Raw genomic sequence first — 22,913 nt, 5'->3', positions numbered from 1 at the left:
TTTTGCCCCGAGGGATAAAAATGCCTGGCTACAGCGCTGCAAAATGGATGGGAACGCCAATGTAATTATAGACTGGTGGCACACAGCTTCAGACTCTATCCATTATTCATAGTCAAGAAAGTATAATTAAAAATGTATGAATTTCTTATTCTTATTTCCATACCTTGTGCTTTGTCATGGCTCCTACAATCAATGGACAAACCATTCCAGAGAGGGTTCCGACACCATTGGATATACCCATGAGAATACTGGCGTATCGAGGTGCAATGTCCAAATGATTTACATTAAAACCTAAGACAAAAAAATAAAATAAAATAAATGAATGAATATTATAAATAAAATCTTGCTTAGGTTTTTAATTTTCGCCGTTCAGCTGCCTTGAATACTCCCCTGCATTTCCCAGCTGTCTTTTGTATCTCCGTACAGAGGATCCAGAAAATAACTATTCTACGGACTATAATATCTAGATGGCCTTTAGACCTTTTGTGCAGTCTAGGTGCAATGCTTTAGGTGGTTTTTGGTGTACCCTATTTAGATTTGAAAAGTAGGGTTGAAGAACATTCCTCAAAAGTAGGGTTGAAGAATATGCCTCGAAAGTAGAGTTGAAGAATATGCCTCGACAGTAGGATTGAAGAATATGCTTTGAAAGTAGAGTTGAAGAATATGCCTCAAAAGTAGAGTTGAAGAACATGCCTCGAAAGTAGGGCTGAAATATATGCCTAGAAAGTAGGGTTCAAGAATATGCCTCGACAGTAGGATTGAAGAATATGCTTTGAAAGTACAGTTGAAGAATATACTTCAAAAGTAGAGTTGAAGAATATGCCTCGAAAAAATAGGTAAAGAATATGCCTCGAAAGTAGCATTGAAGAATATGCCTTGAAAGTAGAGTTGAATAATATGCCTCGAAAGTAGAGTTTAAAGAATATGCCTCGAAAGTAGAGTTGAAGAATATGCCTCGAAAGTAGGATTGAAGAATATGCTTCGAAAGTATAGTTGAAGAATATGCCTAGAAAGTAGAGTTGAAGAATATGCCTTGAAAGTAGGGTTTGAAGAATATGCCTTGAAAGTAGGGTTTGAAGAATATGCCTCGAAAGTAGGGTTGAAGAATATGCCTCAAAAGTAGGGTTGAAGAATACGCCTCGAAAGTAGGGTTTGAAGAATATTCCTCGAAAGTAGGGTTGAAGAATATGCCTCGAAAGTAGGGTTTGAAGAATATGCCTCGAAAGTAGGGTTGAAGAATACGCCTCGAAAGTAGGGTTGAAGAATATGCCTCAAAAGTAGGGTTGAAGAATACGCCTCGAAAGTAGGGTTTGAAGAATATTCCTCGAAAGTAGGGTTGAAGAATATGCCTCGAAAGTAGGGTTTGAAGAATATGCCTCGAAAGTAGAGTTAAAGAATATGCCTCTAAAGTAGAGTTAAAGAATATGCCTCGAAAGTAGAGTTAAAGAATATGCCTCGAAAGCAGAGTTAAAGAATATGCCTCGAAAGTACAGTTAAAGAATATGCCTCGAATGTAGAGTTGAATAATATGCCTCGAAAGTAGGGTTTGAAGAATATGCCTCGAAAGAAGAGTTGAATAATATGCCTCGAAAGTAGGGTTGAAGAATATGCTTCGAAAGTAGGGTTGAAGAATATGCCTCAAAAGTAAGATTGAAGAATATGGCTTGAAAGTAGAGTTGAAGAATATGCCTCAAAAGTAGGGTTGAAGAATATTTCTCGAAAGTAGGTTGAAAAATATGCCTCAAAAGTAGGGTTGAAGAATATGCCTCAAAAGTAGGGTTGAAGAATATGCCCCAAAAGTAGGGTTGAAGAATATGCCTCTAAAGTAGAGTTAAAGAATATGCCTCTAAAGTAGAGTTGAAGAATATGCCTTGAAAGTAGGGTTGAAGAATATGCCTCAAAAGTAGGGTTGAAGAATATGCCTCGAAAGTCATCTCCTACTGATGTCATCTACTGATATGACTATCTCATCTTAGGCCCTATAGATTTGTCCTTTTCATATTAGTGGGTTTTGGTGATTATCAAATATCTATGAGGGGCCTTCCAACTCTCCACCCAACAGATGATTTCGGTGTAGATAAGGATCCAGATGCTTTCAGACTGCCGATTCTTTAGCTCTTTAAGAAATAAGCCTCCACCAGAGGAGTGACTCTCCCGTAGAGCAATTACTGCTGTGTATGAAGGGGTCGGGAGAGACTGCCACATGATCAGTAGAACTATGATATGGCCGCCTGCTAGCTATTGCATATGGGGACCCTTAGCTGGATTACATTGACTAGTTTTGGTCCCTTTTCATCCCATTTATACCTTTTCTTAACAAATTGCTTATCAATTAGTCATCATAATACCAATTCTCGGACTGAATGTAATGAGGTCAAGTTCTGTCCTAATATAGACTAATGCATAGCGCGTGACATTACTCCATAACCTACCTGATATGGCAAAGCCGCTGAATCCTACTGCCAGAACAAGGAAAGAGATAGCTACTCCACGGGTGTGTGAATAGCCTACAACCAAGAGCAGAGTAGCTTCCATGCCAAACCCTATGGAAAGTACAGAGAAATATCAATGCATTGCAATTCATACATAATGCTCATTGATTTACCAGATCAAACATGTAAAATAATTTTCTTTCATAGACTTAAGAGGAGTCTGTCACCCCACATTTACACATCAAACTAACCATGTAGCCTTGTGGGAGCTGAAACAACAATAAAAATTGTACTTTTAGCTTTTAAAGCTCCAATATCCTCAAAAAGAAGTTTACTGTAACATGCAAGTGAGGATGCTCAGTACACCTTTGGAGTATCCACATCCCACCCACATATTTAAATTACCACTCCTTCTATGTTGATTGACAGTGCTGGATTTCCCAATGCCAAAGTTGTCGAAATACAAATTTTTGTTACATGATCACTGCCCCTATGCAACAATGAAAAAACACATCACTCTCTCCTCGCTGCTGATATTGCTAGACTCCCCTCCTATTACTCTATTACTTTAGTGCAGCAGCAAGCACAGAAATCACTCTCTCCTCATTCCTGACATCGCTCGTATTCTCTGCTATCAGTTCAGTGCAGGAGTGAGCACATACAGTACATCACTCTCTCCTCGCTGCTGATATCGCTAGACTCCCCTGCTCTTACTTTAGTGCAGGAACAAGGACACAAATCACTCTCTCCTCGCTTCTGACTTCGCGTGTAACCTCTACTATAAGTTCAATGCAGGAATGAACACATACAGTACATCATTCTCTTCTCACTGCTGTTATTGCTCGGCATAGCTGTGTAGCAAACTATGTCAGCAGTGAGGAGAGAGTGATGTTGTCACACCATGGTCAGGGAACATCCGGTGCGAGACGCAACACAAAAGGGAAAACTAGGGAAGATGTAGAGGAAGCCCCTGACAATAGGGAGAGGGGAAAAGGGGTCACCACTTGATACTTCCCTGAGTTCCCTAACGTCCCTAGATGGGTCCTTCCTCCATGGATTGTCACGTGCCTAGACTCTTTCTGACCCTGAACTTACCTTGACTAGTGAATAGATCAGTGAGACACTACTCCCACTACTACAATAAAACAACACAATTAAGGTTAGACAAACGGGTGGGGAAAGACACAACAAAAAACACTCCTTGGTTTCTTCAGCAGGAAACTTCACAACTGCAATTGAAATAACACCTCAGCTTCAGCAGAGATAGGCACCTTCAAAGTGGTCAGTACAGAAGATCTATCACCGGCATGGAGTAAAGCCAGAAGTGGGTAAATATAGCGGAAGGGCATGATGACAAGATGTTGCAGTAATCTCAGCGAGAGAGGATGGAGTCCTTAACCCTTTTAGCATCAAATGATAGTAAATCAACTCCAACACAAGCTCTAACCTGCTGGCAAGCCACAATCATGTGTATACTTGCTCCTGTAAAGGGACAGTGATCAAATAACCGAGTTTTATCTTGAGATATCAGTGTCCTTCCCAGAATCAATATAGGAGCCGACAAAATCTATATAAATGGGTAGAAAGGTGCATCAAGACATATAGCCACGCCCCAGGTGCACTGAACATCCTCATTTGCATATTAAAGTTATTTTAGGGGCAATGGAGGAACAGATTTTAAAATGAAAATAGTGATTGTTATTGTTACTTCATCTCCTACAAAGTTATGTGATTAGTTTCAGGTTACGTTTTTGTTTTTTTTTTTTTTAAAAACTCAGCAAAGCTGGCAATTTCAAAAGATTTGCTCATCTCTAGTCTCTAGACATGTACAGTATGTCGTCACTATCTTAGCACTGATTGTCACATACCTCCACAGTTCATCATCTTACGGACGTTGGTTGTAGACATTATTCTCTTGGTACGCAAGAAGTCAGCAATCTGCCCTCCAATGGGCACTATGATTGTCATAACCAAGTGTGGGAGTGCAGAGAGAAGTCCGACCTGCGGAAATATATACAATAATTGGAGTAAATTGAGAATTGATGAGCACTATCTGCAGTAGTTCCTTCCTTCCCCATATTCACATGGGCATGAAGGTCAAAGGCCCATACATTGCAGGAAAAAGACAGTAACAAAGCAGCCAAGCATTGGATTTCTACACTGTGGGGGCCGTAACCTTGTATATCTGTCACACAGAGTTTGCACAAACTTCACCAACTTTCATGGTAGCTTTGCGTTGGGCACTTTTCAGATTGCAGATTCTGACACTCTGCCCAAAGGTTTTCTGGGATCAACGCAGACAGACTCAGGCATCAACCTGCTGTGTGCTGATTCATAAACAGGCTAGCAAGAGTTAATTTCTGCTGGTCTGTTTGCTCCTTTGGTCACATATTATTGGGAGGCCTATCACATCAGCTCTCCTCCTAATTATGCTGGTGGAAACCTTCCACCCATGCCAGCTATAGTTTGTCTATGTTGCTCTGGTAGATGTGGTGTCCCAGACTAAAGGGCCCGTTACACGTGTCGATTTATCGTGCGTTCGCATGTGCGATCGCACCCGCCCCCATCGTTGGTGCGTTACGAGCAATTTGTTGCCCGTGTCGCACAAAGTCGGTAACCCCCATCACACGTACTTACCTCCCGAACGACCTCGCTGTGGGCGGTGAACATCCTCTTCCTGAAGGGGGAGGGACGTCCGGCATCACAGCGATGTCACACAGCGGCCGCCCAATAGAAGCGGAGGGGCGGAGATGAGCGGGACGTAACATCCCGCCCACCTCCTTTCTTCCGCATTGCCGGCGGGAGGCAGGTAAGCTATGTTCATCATTCCCGGGGTGTCACATGGAGCGATGTGTGCTGCCTCGGGAACAATGAAAAACCGGCGTGCAGAAGGACGATCGATTTTTTGAAAATGAGCGACGTGTCAACGAGCAACAATAAGGTGAGTATTTTTGCTCGTTCACAGTCGCTCGTAGCTGTCACACGCTATGACATGTCAAACAATGCCGGATGTGCGTCACTAACGACGTGACCCCGACGACATATCGTTAGATATATCGTAGCGTGTAACGGGCCCTTTACTGGTGAATGTTGTGCTCATTGCTTTGTATGGTTAGGGAGTTTACCCTTGTTGTTTTGTGGCTTTCTTCCTGCTCTTGTTTTTCCATCTGAACCTCTTATTGTCTTTACCTTTGTGTGTGTGTGTGTGTGTGTGTGCTGTGTGACAGAGTGTTAATTTTTGGTTGTCTGTCTTTTTCTGTGGGTTTCATCACACTCCTGTCCCATCCCTCCCTGGGGAGAGGGGGAATCAGCTCAGGACTGGTCTGGAGCAGGGCCAGGAAGGAGACTCAGGCCTCTCCACCATCAGCTCAGAACTGGTCAGGAGCAGGGCCAGGAAGGAGACTCAGGCCTCTCCACCATCAGCTCAGAACTGGTCAGGAGCAGGGCCAGGAAGAAGACTCAGGCCTCTCCACAATCAGCTAAGAATTGGTAAGGAGCAGGCCCAGGAAGAAGACTCAGGCCTCTCCACAATAAGCTCAGAACTGGTCAGGAGCAGGGCCAGGAAGGAGACTCAGGCCTCTCCACCATCAGCTCAGAACTGGTCAGGAGCAGGGCCAGGATGGAGACTCAGGCCTCTCCACCATCAGAAGTATCCCTGAGATTAGGGATAGCATAGTGCTTGAGGGACAGTTTAGGAGCCCCAGTTCCCCGTTGAGACTCTTTTGTCTTATTTTTAGCTCCCTTGAGCTTATTTGTGACCACAGACAATATGAAGGTCATAAGGTCAGGCAAACATAAAGTCTATAAAAGCCAAAAGATGCAACATTTTTAATGAAATCAATTTGCAAAAAATGATTTTTAGCTTTAAATAAATGCATTGAAGTAAATAAAATTGTCCCCAAAGGTTCACAACCCCTTTAACACCACAACGTGGGGATACAGTGTGAATTCAATTGTGATAATAGAGAGAATAAAAAACATTACAACTAAAGAGTAAACAGGAATAAAAAGTAACAAATTGAAGATTTTATGGTTTTGCTGTTTTTTTTACTGTTTATATAAAAAAAAATCCAGCACCAGATGATGAAAAAGCACAAGAGGGTTAGATTACTCTTTTCATCAGATTACATGAGCCGTTGACAGAAGTTTCAATCCTGTCCTGAAATAACCCCGTTAAACTGGCTTTTAGGCTGTGCTTTATGGCTTTAATGGTTCCCTCTAAGGTTTTCATCAAAACCGCATGATGCTAAAATTATTTATTTAGGGCAGACTATTGATCTCAGCTAGATTTAGCAAGTCAATAATGCATTGTCTACCGCAGAATATACGTACCTTACTGATTTCAAAGCCAAAGACTTCTTCAAAGTAAGCCGGCTGGCTAATTAGCAGGAGATAGAATGTCCAACTGCGGCAAAAGTTGGCGACGATGATTGCATACACCGGCATTGAGGTAAAGAACTTGCGCCATGGGGTCTTAAATTTCTGTAATCAAGCACATTAATGACAATCAGCTTGGGTAAAGAATGTATTTTTGTTGAAATGTATATATATATATATATATATATATATATATATATTTTATTTATTTATTTATTTTAATTCATGGACACATGATGTGTCATATAAGCAGCAAATGAACATTTTAAAACCCAATGCGATGGCTGTCCGGAACCACTGACACAAGGTAGCTGACATGGACAGACTAGACAGCCCACTGAGCAGGAGTTCAATGAACCCCAAAACCTTTTAACCCCTATGCACGGATCTGGATTTACTGCAATGCCCAGGTGACTGCCACTTATGGAAAGGCTTTGGTCCAGAGACTGGTATAGTCGCCAGGCAGGGTCAAAACCAGGAGGTACAAAAGGGGCAAAATCAAAGAGTAGTGGGGAAATTAGGCCAAGGTCAAAACAGAGATGTAAACAGGATACAAAATCAGCAGACAGGAGAATAGTCAAAAACAGGCCGAGGTCAAACGGGACAAAAACAGCAAAGTGTTGACAGAACCAGAAGGATAAGCAGCAGAAACAAACTCTAAGCTATATCTGGCAGAGACCAGCAGGAGAAATAGGAAGGTTGTGGTGCCTTCCCATTGGCTGTGGCTGAAGGGTGGTAACTTCAGCTGGAAGACATATGTGGCCACAATCAGCCAGTGGTACTGCAGGTCCCAGTCAAACCAAGCTTGGTGAATGGTTGGAGCCTGCGCCCACCAGAGCCACTGGTACTGACTACTCCCCTATTACCAGCACCGTCTACAGTGGGAGTGCGGCAGCACCTTGTGACTGAAGCAGAAGTCGCAAGAGCGGACTCTAGTGGAGACGTGACACCCAAACTCCAGCTCATGTTGGTCCCAATCCTTTTTTCATTTGACCATTTTTTAAGGGATGTGCCAAAACTCCAATTCGCAGATTAAACTTTGCGAAGAACGAATGAATCAAGCCACATCAAGGTTATCCTGGAAAACCAGTTGTTTCCTTATTCTCAGGCAATGTTGCCCCACTCTGAGGACTGTTTTTTTTCCAGTAGAACAATGCACCATGCCACACAGCTAGGTCAATCAATGTGTGGATGAAGGAGCACCACATCAAAACCCTGTCATGGCCAGCCCAATCTCCAGACCTGAACCCCATTGAAAACCTGTGGAATGTAATCAAGAGGAAGATGGATAGTCACAAGCCATCAAACAAAGAACTGCTTACATTTTTGCACCAGGAGTGGCATAAGGTCACCCAAAAGCAGTGTGACAGACTGGTGGAAAGCAGCCAAGACGCATGAAAGCTGGGATTAAACATCATGGATATTCCACACAATATTGATTTCTGAATCTTCCTGAGGTAAAACATTATTAGTATTGTTGTTTCTAGATGATTATGATCTTGTTTTCTTTGCATTATCTGCATTGTTCTGTTATTTTGACCATTTCTCATTTTTAGAAAATAAATACAAAATTTATTGCTTGGAAATTCGGAGCCATTGTCAGTAGTTTGTAGAATAAAAGAACAATTTACATTTTACTCCAAAATATAAAGAGAAAAATCAGAAAAACTGAAAATTTGGGAGTAGTCTCTTAATTTTTGCCCAGAGCTGTATATGATAAGTCAGAAGTCTCCTCTACTATTAGTGAATAAGAATTAAGGATTCACCATTAATGGGTTCATGAATGATGTGCTTTCTCCGATGCTTTCTTCAATGTACTTTCTTTCTTCCTCTGAAATTGTGGGATGCTGTGCGGGACTTTCATAGGACACAAGTATCCAAAACATATACCACATGAGCCCAAAGCTTCCTGCGGGGAAAGTACGTATAATATGTTATGCAATTAAATAAGTTTTGAAAAGTATTTGTAAACTTTTTTTTTAAATAAATATATGTAATTAAAAATATTTCTAGATTTATAGTAAATATATTTTCCCCTTTTTATTAGGAACCAAATAATTATTTTGTGTGATTGTTATGTCTCTCTTTGTCAGGTTTATCTAATAACCCCTGAACCCCCACAATTAACCGGAGTTTATGACATTCAGCTTAGCTCTAGCACCCCCACAGGAGAAATAAGGTATTACATTGTTTTCATTAAGTTAATATGCTGTCTACGTAATGTAAGGACAAGCTGGGTCCTCCAGTAAGAGACACTCTTTGTAAAAGCTCTTCATTCTGACATATTGATGGAGGTCCTAAATCAGAAACCCCCATTTATTAACTCACACTTTTTGACTATAGTATGAAAAAATGTTCTTTAAATATTAACTTACCATACACATAGAAAACTGAGCTCCATCCCGTATACTGGACTAGTACCCCAGCCAACGGCATGGCCACCACAGCCCCGGCATAGGAACCTACAAAATACCGACATTACTAACCCGGAAGCATGTCTCAGATGTCCTATTGCAGAAAACTTTATACAGTACCAGTAAGCTTTAACTTAACAAATTATGGTGTATATATATATATATATATATATATATATATACAGTACCTACAAGTAATCTTCAACCCCCTGCAGATTTAGCAGGTTTACACATTCGGAATTAACTTGGCATTGTGACATTTGGACTGTAGATCAGCCTGGAAGTGTGAAATGCAGCAAAAAAGAATGTTATTTCTTTTTTTTTTTTTTTTAAATTGTGAAAAGTTTATTCAGAGGGTCATTTATTATTCAACCCCTCAAACCACCAGAATTTTGTTTGGTTCCCCTAAAGTATTAAGAAGTATTTCAGGCACAAAGAACAATGACCTTCACATGTTTGGATTAATTATCTCTTTTTCCAGCCTTTTCTGACTAATTAAGACCCTCCCCAAACTTGTGAAAAGCACTCATACTTGGTCAACATGGGAAAGACAAAGGAGCATTCCAAGGCCATCAGAGACAAGATCGTGGAGGGTCACAAGGCTGGCAAGGGGTACAAAACCCTTTCCAAGGAGTTGGGCCTACCTGTCTCCACTGTTGGGAGCATCATCCGGAAGTGGAAGGCTTATGGAACTACTGTTAGCCTTCCACGGCCTGGACAGCCTTTGAAAGTTTCCACCCGTGCCGAGGCCAGGCTTGTCCGAAGAGTCAAGGCTAACCCAAGGACAACAAGGAAGGAGCTCTGGGAAGATCTCATGGCAGTGGGGACATTAATTTCAGTCAATACCATAAGTAACGTACTCCACCGCAATGGTCTCCATTCCAGACGAGCCCGTAAGGCACCTTTACTTTCAAAGCGTCATGTCAAGGCTCGTCTACAGTTTGCTCATGATCACTTGGAGGACTCTGAGACAGACTGGTTTAAGGTTCTCTGGTCTGATGAGACCAAGATCGAGATTTTTGGTGCCAACCACACACGTGACGTTTGGAGACTGGATGGCACTGCATACGACCCCAAGAATACCATCCCTACAGTCAAGCATGGTGGTGGCAGCATCATGCTGTGGGGCTGTTTCTCAGCCAAGGGGCCTGGCCATCTGGTCCGCATCCATGGGAAGATGGATAGCACGGCCTACCTGGAGATTTTGGCCAAGAACCTCCGCTCCTCCATCAAGGATCTTAAGATGGGTCGTCATTTCATCTTCCAACAAGACAACGACCCAAAGCACACAGCCAAGAAAACCAAGGCCTGGTTCAAGAGGGAAAAAATCAAGGTGTTGCAGTGGCCTAGTCAGTCTCCTGACCTTAACCCAATTGAAAACTTGTGGAAGGAGCTCAAGATTAAAGTCCACATGAGACACCCAAAGAACCTAGATAACTTGGAGAAGATCTGCATGGAGGAGTGGGCCAAGATAACTCCAGAGACCTGTGCCGGCCTGATCAGGTCTTATAAAAGACGATTATTAGCTGTAATTGCAAACAAGGGTTATTCCACAAAATATTAAACCTAGGGGTTGAATAATAATTGACCGACACTTTTATGTTGAAAATTTATTAAAATTTAACTGAGCAACATAACTTGTTGGTTTGTAAGATTTATGCATCTGTTAATAAATCCTGCTCTTGTTTGAAGTTTGCAGGCTCTAACTTATTTGCATCTTATCAAACCTGCTAAATCTGCAGGGGGTTGAATACTACTTGTAGGCACTGTATATACATACCATATGTACCAACACAGTAAGTTAAATTAGTATTAACATGTCACCAACTTTCTAAGTAAATATATTTCTAAAGGTGTAAATGACATGAATTTCTCACCAGATGTCGGTAACAACCCATCCAATCTTCAGAGGCAAAGAAATCAAACCATAGATGTCCATAAATTAAGTTATGTGTAATAACAAGAAATAACACAGGGAGAAAGTATTGAACACATGAAGGAAGAGAGGTGCAAAAATTGATGGAAAGTCATAACAACAACTGAAATCTATCAGTAATTAGAAAGCAATTCTGCCACTCAGTGAAAAGTAATATCAGCTGGTTCAACTGAAGGCCTATAAAAAGGTGTCACCCAAGAAACATCTCATGATGGGTAAAACCAGTGAGCTGTCTCAAGACCTTCACAACCTTATTGTTGTAAAAACATACTGATGGCATTGGTTACATATTTTCTAAACTAATGAAGGCTCCAGAGAGCAATGTTGGAGCCATAATTCAGAAGTGGAAAGAACATCATTTCACTGTAAACTGGCCATGATTAGGTACTTCTCGCAATATGTCAGACAGAGGAGTCAACAAAATTATCAGAAGAGTTGTAGAAGAGCCAAGAACCACCTGTAGAGCTACTTAAATATCTGAATTTAGCATGTACTATTGGTTAAAATAAAACAATAAGTAATGCACTCAACTTCTGTGGCCTGTATGCACGCTCCTGTATGCACACTCACTACGCAAGACTCCATTGCTGAACACAAAGGCGGTTTAAAATCATTTAAAATTTACTCAACAGCATTTAGACAAGACTGGTAAATACTGGGAGAATATAGTCTGGTCAGATGAGACCAAAATTTAAATCTTTGGGTGCTATAATATACACCGTATTTGGAGGCGTTTAGGCCCTTTAACACCATATCAACAGTGAAATTTGGAAGTGGGAACATCATGGTGTGGGGCTGTTTTTCAGCATACGGCACTGGCAAACTTCATATAATTTGAAGAAAGTATGAATGGACAAATGTATTGAGACATTCCTGATAAAATCTCAGAACGATGAAGATGAACGAGGGTGGGTATTTCAGCAAGACAATGTGTTATGTGCAGGTAAATAATGAAAAATAAGGTCTTACTTAAAACTACTACACCTGACCTGCCCGGTTCTTGTACAGACTAGAAGTCTCAGCTGCGCTTTCCTTGAAGGTCCCTGCGCAGACTCTAACAACCCTAACAACCATTGAGGTTTCCATGTACCTCCTAAAGAATTCAGGGGAAGGTGCTGATAAAAACACTTGAGAAATAGCACCATCAGAAAATGGAATCCCGGGATGCCTTAAATAGTTACACCTGCTGGGTGATAAAACAGACTGAACTACATCGTAGAAAACTGCTGGCAGAATGGAAATGAATACACAAAGTGTCAACCGAGAGACAAAGTGTTCAGAACCAGGACAGCAACAGATCTTGACTATGGCTCAGTGGAGAGGGAAAAAGACCACAGCACAGAAGGCTTCCGGATCAAATCCGAGGCATGGCACATTGATCCCAAACACATGGCAAAGAAAACTCTCACTTGGTTCCAGAGCAAGAAAATAAAGCTGCTAGAATGGCTGAGCCAATCACCGGAGCTGAATCCAATAGAAAATTTATGGAAGGAACTAAAGCCCAGCATTCATAGATGGATCCCACTGGACCATCAGAATTTGAAGAGTGTTTGTGTGGAAGAATGGACCAAAATCCCACCTGAGCAATGCAGGAAAAAAGTTTCTCCATACAGGAGACCTCTTGAACCTGTCATCACCAACACAGGTTTTCGTATGAAGTGCTAATAAAATTCAGTAACATGTTCAATACTTTTTTCCTTGGTTCATTTGTCATTATTACAGATCACGAAATTTATGGACATCTAATATATGATTTGATTGCCCGATTGGATAGGTTGTCACCAATATCTGGTGAGAAATTCATGTCAAAAGCAAAACAATGACAATGCGGTGACATGACAAGAATCAGCATAATTAATCATATGCTAAATAGCTGCAAGTCAAATTTATGTATGAGATAGCCAAGATGATCGTCTATAAAATGAAGCTCAAAGTATGAGTATGTGTATGTGTATATGTAATGTTTGTAATGTCTGTATATTTGTATTGTTTGTGTTGTTTATTTAGTCTTTGTCATGGCTGTAACTTTGTATTGTTTGTATTATGTGTATGTAGTCTTTGTCATTTTTGTATGTTTGTATTATTTGTGTTGTATATGTAGTGTTTGTCATGTCCATATCTTTGTATTGTTTGTATTGTGTATGTAGTGTTTGTAATGCCTGCAATTTTGTATTGTTTGTGTTTTGTATGTATGTAGTGTTAGTAATGTGTGCATATTTGTAGTGTTTGTATGTATGTAGTGTTTGTAATGTCTGTGTATTTTTTATTGTTTGTGTTGTGTATGTAGTGTTCAAAATGTCTGTACCATTGCATTTTGTGTTGTGTACGTAGTGTTAGTAATGTCTGTATCTTTGTAGTGATTGTGTTGTGTATGTTGTTAGTAATGTCTGTATCTTTCTATTGTTTGTGTTGTGTGTATGTAGTGTTAGCAATGTCTGTATCTTTCTATTGTTTGTGTTGTGTGTGTTGTGTTAGTACTGTCTGTATCTTTGTAGTGTTTGTGTTGTGTGTGTTGTGTTTGTAATGTCTGTATCTTTGTAGTGTTTGTGTTGTGTGTGTTGTGTTAGTAATGTCTGTATCTTTCTATTGTTTGTGTTGTGTGTGTTGTGTTAGTAATGTCTGTATCTTTCTATTGTTTGTGTTGTGTATGTAGTGTTTGTAATGTCTGTATCTTTGTAGTGTTTGTGTTGTGTATGTAGTGTTAGTAATGTCTGTATCTTTCTATTGTTTGTGTTGTGTGTGTAGTGTTTGTAATGTCTGTATCTTTGTAGTGTTTGTGTTGTGTATGTTGTGTTTGTAATGTCTGTATCTTTCTATTGTTTGTGTTGTGTATGTAGTGTTAGTAACTGTCTGTATCTTTGTAGTGTTTGTGTTGTGTATGTAGTGTTTGTAATGTCTGTATCTTTGTAGTGTTTGTGTTGTGTGTGTTGTGTTAGTAATGTCTGTATCTTTCTATTGTTTGTGTTGTGTGTGTTGTGTTAGTAATGTCTGTATCTTTCTATTGTTTGTGTTGTGTATGTAGTGTTAGTACTGTCTGTATCTTTGTAGTGTTTGTGTTGTGTATGTAGTGTTTGTAATGTCTGTATCTTTGTAGTGTTTGTGTTGTGTATGTTGTGTTAGTGATGTCTGTATCTTTCTATTGTTTGTGTTGTGTGTGTTGTGTTAGTAATGTCTGTATCTTTCTATTGTTTGTGTTGTGTGTGTTGTGTTAGTAATGTCTGTATCTTTCTATTGTTTGTGTTGTGTATGTAGTGTTTGTAATGTCTGTATCTTTGTAGTGTTTGTGTTGTGTATGTTGTGTTAGTAATGTCTGTATCTTTCTATTGTTTGTGTTGTGTATGTAGTGTTTGTAATGTCTGTATCTTTGTAGTGTTTGTGTTGTGTATGTAGTGTTAGTAATGTCTGTATCTTTCTATTGTTTGTGTTGTGTGTGTTGTGTTAGTAATGTCTGTATCTTTGTAGTGTTTGTGTTGTGTATGTTGTGTTTGTAATGTCTGTATCTTTCTATTGTTTGTGTTGTGTATGTTGTGTTAGTAATGTCTGTATCTTTCTATTGTTTGTGTTGTGTGTGTTGTGTTAGTAATGTCTGTATCTTTCTATTGTTTGTGTTGTGTGTGTAGTGTTAGTAATGTCTGTATCTTTGTAGTGTTTGTGTTGTGTATGTTGTGTTTGTAATGTCTGTATCTTTCTATTGTTTGTGTTGTGTATGTTGTGTTAGTAATGTCTGTATCTTTCAATTGTTTGTGTTGTGTGTGTTGTGTTAGTAATGTCTGTATCTTTCTATTGTTTGTGTTGTGTGTTGTGTTAGTAATGTCTGTATCTTTCTATTGTTTGTGTTGTGTATGTTGTGTTTGTAATGTCTGTATCTTTGTAGTGTTTGTGTTGTGTATGTAGTGTTTGTAATGTCTGTATCTTTCTATTGTTTGTGTTGTGTATGTAGTGTTTGTAATGTCTGTATCTTTCTATTGTTTGTGTTGTGTATGTAGTGTTAGTAATGTCTGTATCTTTGTAGTGTTTGTGTTGTGTATGTAGTGTTAGTAACTGTCTGTATCTTTGTAGTGTTTGTGTTGTGTATGTAGTGTTTGTAATGTCTGTATCTTTGTAGTGTTTGTGTTGTGTGTGTTGTGTTAGTAATGTCTGTATCTTTCTATTGTTTGTGTTGTGTGTGTTGTGTTAGTAATGTCTGTATCTTTCTATTGTTTGTGTTGTGTATGTAGTGTTAGTACTGTCTGTATCTTTGTAGTGTTTGTGTTGTGTATGTAGTGTTTGTAATGTCTGTATCTTTGTAGTGTTTGTGTTGTGTATGTTGTGTTAGTGATGTCTGTATCTTTCTATTGTTTGTGTTGTGTGTGTTGTGTTAGTAATGTCTGTATCTTTCTATTGTTTGTGTTGTGTGTGTTGTGTTAGTAATGTCTGTATCTTTCTATTGTTTGTGTTGTGTATGTTGTGTTAGTAATGTCTGTATCTTTCTATTGTTTGTGTTGTGTATGTAGTGTTAGTAATGTCTGTATCTTTGTAGTGTTTGTGTTGTGTGTGTTGTGTTAGTAATGTCTGTATCTTTGTAGTGTTTGTGTTGTGTATGTAGTGTTTGTAATGTCTGTATCTTTGTAGTGTTTGTGTTGTGTATGTTGTGTTAGTGATGTCTGTATCTTTCTATTGTTTGTGTTGTGTGTGTTGTGTTAGTAATGTCTGTATCTTTCTATTGTTTGTGTTGTGTGTGTTGTGTTAGTAATGTCTGTATCTTTCTATTGTTTGTGTTGTGTATGTTGTGTTAGTACTGTCTGTATCTTTCTATTGTTTGTGTTGTGTATGTAGTGTTAGTAATGTCTGTATCTTTGTAGTGTTTGTGTTGTGTGTGTTGTGTTAGTAATGTCTGTATCTTTGTAGTGTTTGTGTTGTGTATGTAGTGTTAGTAATGTCTGTATCTTTCTATTGTTTGTGTTGTGTGTGTTGTGTTAGTAATGTCTGTATCTTTCTATTGTTTGTGTTGTGTATGTTGTGTTAGTAATGTCTGTATCTTTCTATTGTTTGTGTTGTGTATGTAGTGTTAGTACTGTCTGTATCTTTGTAGTGTTTGTGTTGTGTATGTAGTGTTTGTAATGTCTGTATCTTTGTAGTGTTTGTGTTGTGTATGTTGTGTTAGTGATGTCTGTATCTTTCTATTGTTTGTGTTGTGTGTGTTGTGTTAGTAATGTCTGTATCTTTCTATTGTTTGTGTTGTGTGTGTTGTGTTAGTAATGTCTGTATCTTTCTATTGTTTGTGTTGTGTATGTTGTGTTAGTAATGTCTGTATCTTTCTATTGTTTGTGTTGTGTATGCAGTGTTTGTAATGTCTGTATCTTTGTAGTGTTTGTGTTGTGTATGTTGTGTTAGTAATGTCTGTATCTTTCTATTGTTTGTGTTGTGTGTGTAGTGTTTGTAATGTCTGTATATTTGTAGTGTTTGTGTTGTGTATGTTGTGTTAGTAATGTCTGTATCTTTCTATTGTTTGTGTTGTGTGTGTTGTGTTAGTAATGTCTGTATCTTTCTATTGTTTGTGTTGTGTATGTTGTGTTAGTAATGTCTGTATCTTTCTATTGTTTGTGTTGTGTATGTAGTGTTAGTAATGTCTGTATCTTTGTAGTGTTTGTGTTGTGTGTGTTGTGTTAGTAATGTCTGTATCTTTCTATTGTTTGTGTTGTGTATGTTGTGTTAGTAATGTCTGTATCTTTCTATTGTTTGTGTTGTGTGTGTTGTGTTAGTAATGTCTGTATCTTTCAATTGTTTGTGTTGTGTGTGTTGTGTTAGTAATGTCTGTATCTTTCTATTGTTTGTGTTGTGTGTTGTGTTAGTAATGTCTGTATCTTTCTATTGTTTGTGTTGTGTATGTAGTGTTAGTAACTGTCTGTATCTTTGTAGTGTTTGTGTTGTGTATGTAGTGTTTGTAATGTCTGTATCTTTGTAGTGTTTGTGTTGTGTGTGTTGTGTTAGTAATGTCTGTATCTTTCTATTGTTTGTGTTGTGTGTGTTGTGTTAGTAATGTCTGTATCTTTCTATTGTTTGTGTTGTGTGTGTTGTGTTAGTAATGTCTGTATCTTTCTATTGTTTGTGTTGTGTATGTTGTGTTAGTAATGTCTGTATCTTTCTATTGTTTGTGTTGTGTATGTAGTGTTTGTAATGTCTGTATCTTTGTAGTGTTTGTGTTGTGTATGTTGTGTTAGTAATGTCTGTATATTTGTAGTGTTTGTGTTGTGTATGTTGTGTTAGTAATGTCTGTATCTTTCTATTGTTTGTGTTGTGTATGTAGTGTTAGTAATGTCTGTATCTTTGTAGTGTTTGTGTTGTGTGTGTTGTGTTAGTAATGTCTGTATCTTTGTAGTGTTTGTGTTGTGTGTGTTGTGTTAGTAATGTCTGTATCTTTCTATTGTTTGTGTTGTGTATGTAGTGTTAGTAATGTCTGTATCTTTGTAGTGTTTGTGTTGTGTATGTAGTGTTAGTAATGTCTGTATCTTTGTAGTGTTTGTGTTGTGTATGTTGTGTTAGTGATGTCTGTATCTTTCTATTGTTTGTGTTGTGTGTGTTGTGTTAGTAATGTCTGTATCTTTCTATTGTTTGTGTTGTGTGTGTTGTGTTAGTAATGTCTGTATCTTTCTATTGTTTGTGTTGTGTATGTTGTGTTAGTACTGTCTGTATCTTTCTATTGTTTGTGTTGTGTATGTTGTGTTAGTAATGTCTGTATCTTTCTATTGTTTGTGTTGTGTATGTAGTGTTTGTAATGTCTGTATCTTTGTAGTGTTTGTGTTGTGTATGTTGTGTTAGTAATGTCTGTATCTTTCTATTGTTTGTGTTGTGTATGTAGTGTTAGTAATGTCTGTATCTTTGTAGTGTTTGTGTTGTGTATGTAGTGTTAGTAATGTCTGTATCTTTCTATTGTTTGTGTTGTGTGTGTTGTGTTAGTAATGTCTGTATCTTTCTATTGTTTGTGTTGTGTATGTTGTGTTAGTAATGTCTGTATCTTTCTATTGTTTGTGTTGTGTATGTAGTGTTAGTACTGTCTGTATCTTTGTAGTGTTTGTGTTGTGTATGTAGTGTTTGTAATGTCTGTATCTTTGTAGTGTTTGTGTTGTGTATGTTGTGTTAGTGATGTCTGTATCTTTCTATTGTTTGTGTTGTGTGTGTTGTGTTAGTAATGTCTGTATCTTTCTATTGTTTGTGTTGTGTGTGTTGTGTTAGTAATGTCTGTATCTTTCTATTGTTTGTGTTGTGTATGTTGTGTTAGTAATGTCTGTATCTTTCTATTGTTTGTGTTGTGTATGTAGTGTTTGTAATGTCTGTATCTTTGTAGTGTTTGTGTTGTGTGTGTTGTGTTAGTAATGTCTGTATCTTTCTATTGTTTGTGTTGTGTGTGTAGTGTTTGTAATGTCTGTATATTTGTAGTGTTTGTGTTGTGTATGTTGTGTTAGTAATGTCTGTATCTTTCTATTGTTTGTGTTGTGTGTGTAGTGTTTGTAATGTCTGTATATTTGTAGTGTTTGTGTTGTGTATGTTGTGTTAGTAATGTCTGTATCTTTCTATTGTTTGTGTTGTGTGTGTTGTGTTAGTAATGTCTGTATCTTTCTATTGTTTGTGTTGTGTATGTTGTGTTAGTAATGTCTGTATCTTTCTATTGTTTGTGTTGTGTATGTAGTGTTAGTAATGTCTGTATCTTTGTAGTGTTTGTGTTGTGTGTGTTGTGTTAGTAATTGTCACAAACCACCGGGGGGTCACTCAGAAATCCCCCGCGCTGGCTACCAGTACGTCACAATCGGGGGGTAACAAGTGGGGTCACCCCTCCTTTATACCTCCCGACCGACAGACAGAGCACGTGACGCTCTCTCTAGCGCCCCTCTTATAGTCAGGCCAATTATGGAATTGCCCGACAATAAGCAAGGAGGCCGCTATACTACTTATGCCGATTATTGAAGGGTCCCCGGTGAGAGTAGGGTATATATTCCCCCGACCTCCGCGGGCGGAATATATAAAATCTCCCCGAATCTCACTGGCCTCCCCACAATAATCCTTGGCACAATTCGCTGCCACCAACCGATTTACGGTAACTATTAGCCGAACACACAGACGTGGGATTCAAGATCGAGATAACAGAACAGCCCAAGATTAATTATATAATTTAATCAGCCTAAAGCACACTAGAACTACAATATATACAATAGGGAATCTACAGAATATACATATGTCAGAGTACAGTTACAATCAAAGCATGGGTTACAAACAGGCATACACAGTTCCAGCAGTTACCTTGTTGCGTCTGGCCACAGGGGGGCGCTGTAGACCAGGTTTCCAGGAACTCCCTCACAGGTCTTTCCCAACCAGGCCCCCGAGCAGAAGAACACTGGAAAATGGCCGAAGTAGGGTTATCAACCTGGGCAAATCCAGGTCTCCTCCTACCTTCGTGACCTCACAGGGAGCACTGCTCCACCCCTGGCTTGAGTTATGGACAATATCCCAACATGGAATATGGGCCATAACTTTGCCTGGGAGCGTCGTAGGCAGACGCCAATGCTCTCATTGTGACAGTTATGAATTTAGCTACAGAACGAGGGGACTCATGACCTGTCTGCCAGTTCCCCATTGGCTGATATCACGCCTGGGGCATTTCCCAATGTCCTGCTCCCATAAAAAGGGTGTGCCGGCATCGTCCGCATGCAGAGACACCATTTTTATGGTTGCCATATTTATCGGAAATATGGCTTGCGAGATATGAACCATTTTTTACTGGAGTCGTTCTGTCTGGCTATTTCCATAGCCTTGCTAACTAGCTAGCAGCCCCCACTACAGGGTGACGGCAGGGAGTCATCCTGTGTCCATTGTTCCCACACCACCTAATTTCCATATCACAGGACATGGCCATGGGATTTGTTGCTAAACCAGTTGTGTGAAGGAAAGGGGGGGTGACACCAGGAGAGGGCTTCCTGACATACTTGAATATCATGATTTATCGTCATCTCTCCGGATTTACCTCACACCTCCCCCCTTTTGAGGGCGCTAGGGGGCAGCACACTCCGGTGTTCCCCCGTGCGCCCGTCCGCGACCTCTCCTTGTCGGGACAGCCCGTCTGCGTTACCGTGGTCACGGCCCCTTTTGTGGCGAATGGTGAAGTTGTATTGCTGGAGCGCAAGGCTCCATCGCAACAATCGCCCATTCGTCCCAGAGACGGTGTGCAACCAGCTGAGGGGATTGTGGTCCGTCTCCACGATGAAGTGGCGCCCGTATAGATAGGGTTGCAGACGCTGCAGGGCCCACACTATGGCCAGGCACTCCTTCTCCATCGTGGAATAGGCAACTTCCCTTGGTAACAGCTTCCTGCTCAGGTACAAGACTGGGTGCTCTTGGCTCGCAGAGTCCACCTGGCTGAGCACCGCACCGAGGCCGAAGTCACTGGCGTCGGTCTGTACTACAAACGGCCGCGTGAAGTCGGCTGCCTGTAGCACGGGCGGGCTGGACAGGGCGTCCTTTAGGGCCCGGAAGGCTGTCTCGCAGTCCATTGTCCAATCGACTGCAGAGGGCAGCTTCTTCTTGGTGAGGTCCGTCAAGGGCTTTGCCAGGCTACTATAGCATGGAACAAACCTCCTATAGTACCCAGCGGTCCCCAAGAAGGACATCACCTGCTTCTTGGTCCTGGGGGTGGGCCAGGATGCGATGGCTTCCACTTTCTCAGGCTCGGGCTTCAGTGTTCTCCCACCTACCCGGTGACCGAGGTACTGGACCTCGCTCATGGCCAGCTGACACTTTCCCGGCTTGATGGTCAAACCTGCCCGGTGGATCCGCCGGAGCACCTGTGCTAGATGCTCTAGGTGGTCCTCCCAGGTGGGACTGAAGACGGCAATGTCATCTAGGTACGCGGCCGCGTACCCTTCAAGTCCCTTGAGCAGGGTGTTGACCATCCGCTGGAAAGTGGCAGGGGCATTCCTCATCCCGAATGGCATCACCGTGGACTCGTACAGTCCAAATGGGGTAATAAAGGCAGAGCGTTCCCTGGCCTTGCGAGTCAGGGGGATCTGCCAATATCCCCGGCTCAGGTCCATGATGGTCAGGTACTGAGCCCCGGCCAACTGATCGAGCAGGTCATCGATGCGTGGCATTGGGTACGCATCGGCGACCGTGACAGCATTGAGCCCCCTGTAGTCCACGCAGAACCGAGTGGTTCTGTCCTTCTTAGGGACGAGGACTACAGGCGAGGCCCAAGCGCTGTTGGATGCCTGGATCACCCCCAGCTTCAGCATCTCGTCAATCTCCTGGCGCATGTGTTGCTGCACCTCCAGGGAGACCCGATATGCTGAACGCCGGATCGGGGGATGATCCCCAGTGTCCACGTGATGGACAGCCAAGTCAGTCCTTCCGGGCTGGTTGGTAAACAACCCCCGGAAGGGGTGTAGGGTGGCCCACAGCTGGGACCGTTGGTCCTCCAAGAGCTGGTGGCCAACCTCCACATCCTCAATGGATCCGCCTGCCCTAACCTGGGCTAGCATATCCAAGAGGGTTTCCGCTTCTCCCTCCTCGGGCAGGTTGCACACGGGGAGCGCACATGCCTCCCGCTCATGATGTGCCTTCATCATGTTCACATGGAAGGGCTTCCGCCTTCCACGGGCAGGGTCCAGGGTGACCAGGTACGTCACAGGGTTGAGCTGCTGGTACACGAGGTATGGGCCTTCCCAGGCTGCCTGAAGCTTGTCCTGTGGTACGGGGACCAGTACCCACACCTTTTGACCCACTTGGTAGGTCCTCTCACAAGCGTTCTGGTCGTACCAACGCTTCTGATCGGCCTGGGCTTGAGCCATATTGTCGTGTACCAGTTGCGTCAAGGCCTGCATTTTGTCCCGGAAGCGCATGACATACTCGATAACCGACACTCCAGGGGTGGCCAAATCCCCTTCCCAAGCCTCTTTCACCAGAGCCAGGGGGCCCCGCACACGTCGCCCGTACAGGAGCTCAAACGGTGAGAATCCTGTTGAGGCCTGTGGAACCTCCCGGTAAGCAAATAACAGGTGTGGGAGATACCGCCCCCAGTCACGCCCATGGGAGTCGACCAACATCTTAAGCATCTGCTTTAAGGTGCCATTGAACCGCTCGCACAGGCCATTAGTCTGTGAATGGTACGGGCTGGCCACCAGATGTCGCACCTGGACTTGCTTACAGAGGGCCTCCATCAGCTGGGACATGAATTGGGTCCCCCGGTCAGTGAGCATTTCCTGGGGAAAACCCACTCGGGAGAAAATCTCCAGCAATGCGGTGGCCACCTTGTCAGCCCGAATGGACGACAAGGCCACTGCTTCTGGGTACCGGGTGGCATAGTCCACTACCGTCAGTATGAAGCGTTTCCCGGAGCTGCTGGGGATGGCCAGCGGGCCGACCAGATCCACAGCCACCCTCCTGAAAGGCTCATCGATGATTGGCAGAGATACCAGTGGGGCTTTGGGGCGTGGCCCCGCCTTCCCCACTCTCTGACAGGTTTCACACGAACGGCAGTAGGCAGCCACATCGGCCCCCATTTTTGGCCAGTAGAAATGCTGGTTTAACCTGGCCTTGGTCTTAGCGATCCCTAGGTGTCCGGCCATCGGAATCTCATGTGCGATCCGCAACAACTCCGTCCGGAACGGATAGGGTACCACCAACTGTCGGTCCCTGGGCCACGCCTCCGGTGAACCCTGCTGGACCGTGGCCCGGTACAGCCGTCCTTGGTCCCAGACCACTCGCTCCGGGTCCGAGTCCGAGGGAGGC

The 22,913-nt window shown here is 41.7% G+C and overlaps 1 protein-coding gene across 1 annotated transcript in view; it reads right to left on the bottom strand.

Moving 5' to 3' along the window:
* Positions 1-22,913, bottom strand: part of SLC17A7 (solute carrier family 17 member 7) — a 167,800-nt gene that overhangs the window by 5,210 nt on the left and 139,677 nt on the right. Inside the window, exons 6-11 of the mRNA XM_075329201.1 lie at positions 9,185-9,271; positions 8,576-8,718; positions 6,765-6,914; positions 4,301-4,433; positions 2,433-2,543; positions 164-291 (exon numbers count right to left, since the gene is read on the bottom strand). Coding sequence (XP_075185316.1) covers positions 164-291; positions 2,433-2,543; positions 4,301-4,433; positions 6,765-6,914; positions 8,576-8,718; positions 9,185-9,271 — 752 coding nt within the window. The remainder of the gene's footprint in view (positions 1-163; positions 292-2,432; positions 2,544-4,300; positions 4,434-6,764; positions 6,915-8,575; positions 8,719-9,184; positions 9,272-22,913) is intronic.

The sequence above is a fragment of the Anomaloglossus baeobatrachus genome, chromosome 11 (assembly GCF_048569485.1).
Source record: "Anomaloglossus baeobatrachus isolate aAnoBae1 chromosome 11, aAnoBae1.hap1, whole genome shotgun sequence".
NCBI lineage: Eukaryota > Metazoa > Chordata > Amphibia > Anura > Aromobatidae > Anomaloglossus > Anomaloglossus baeobatrachus.
This window is presented reverse-complemented; position numbering and strand designations above follow the sequence as displayed.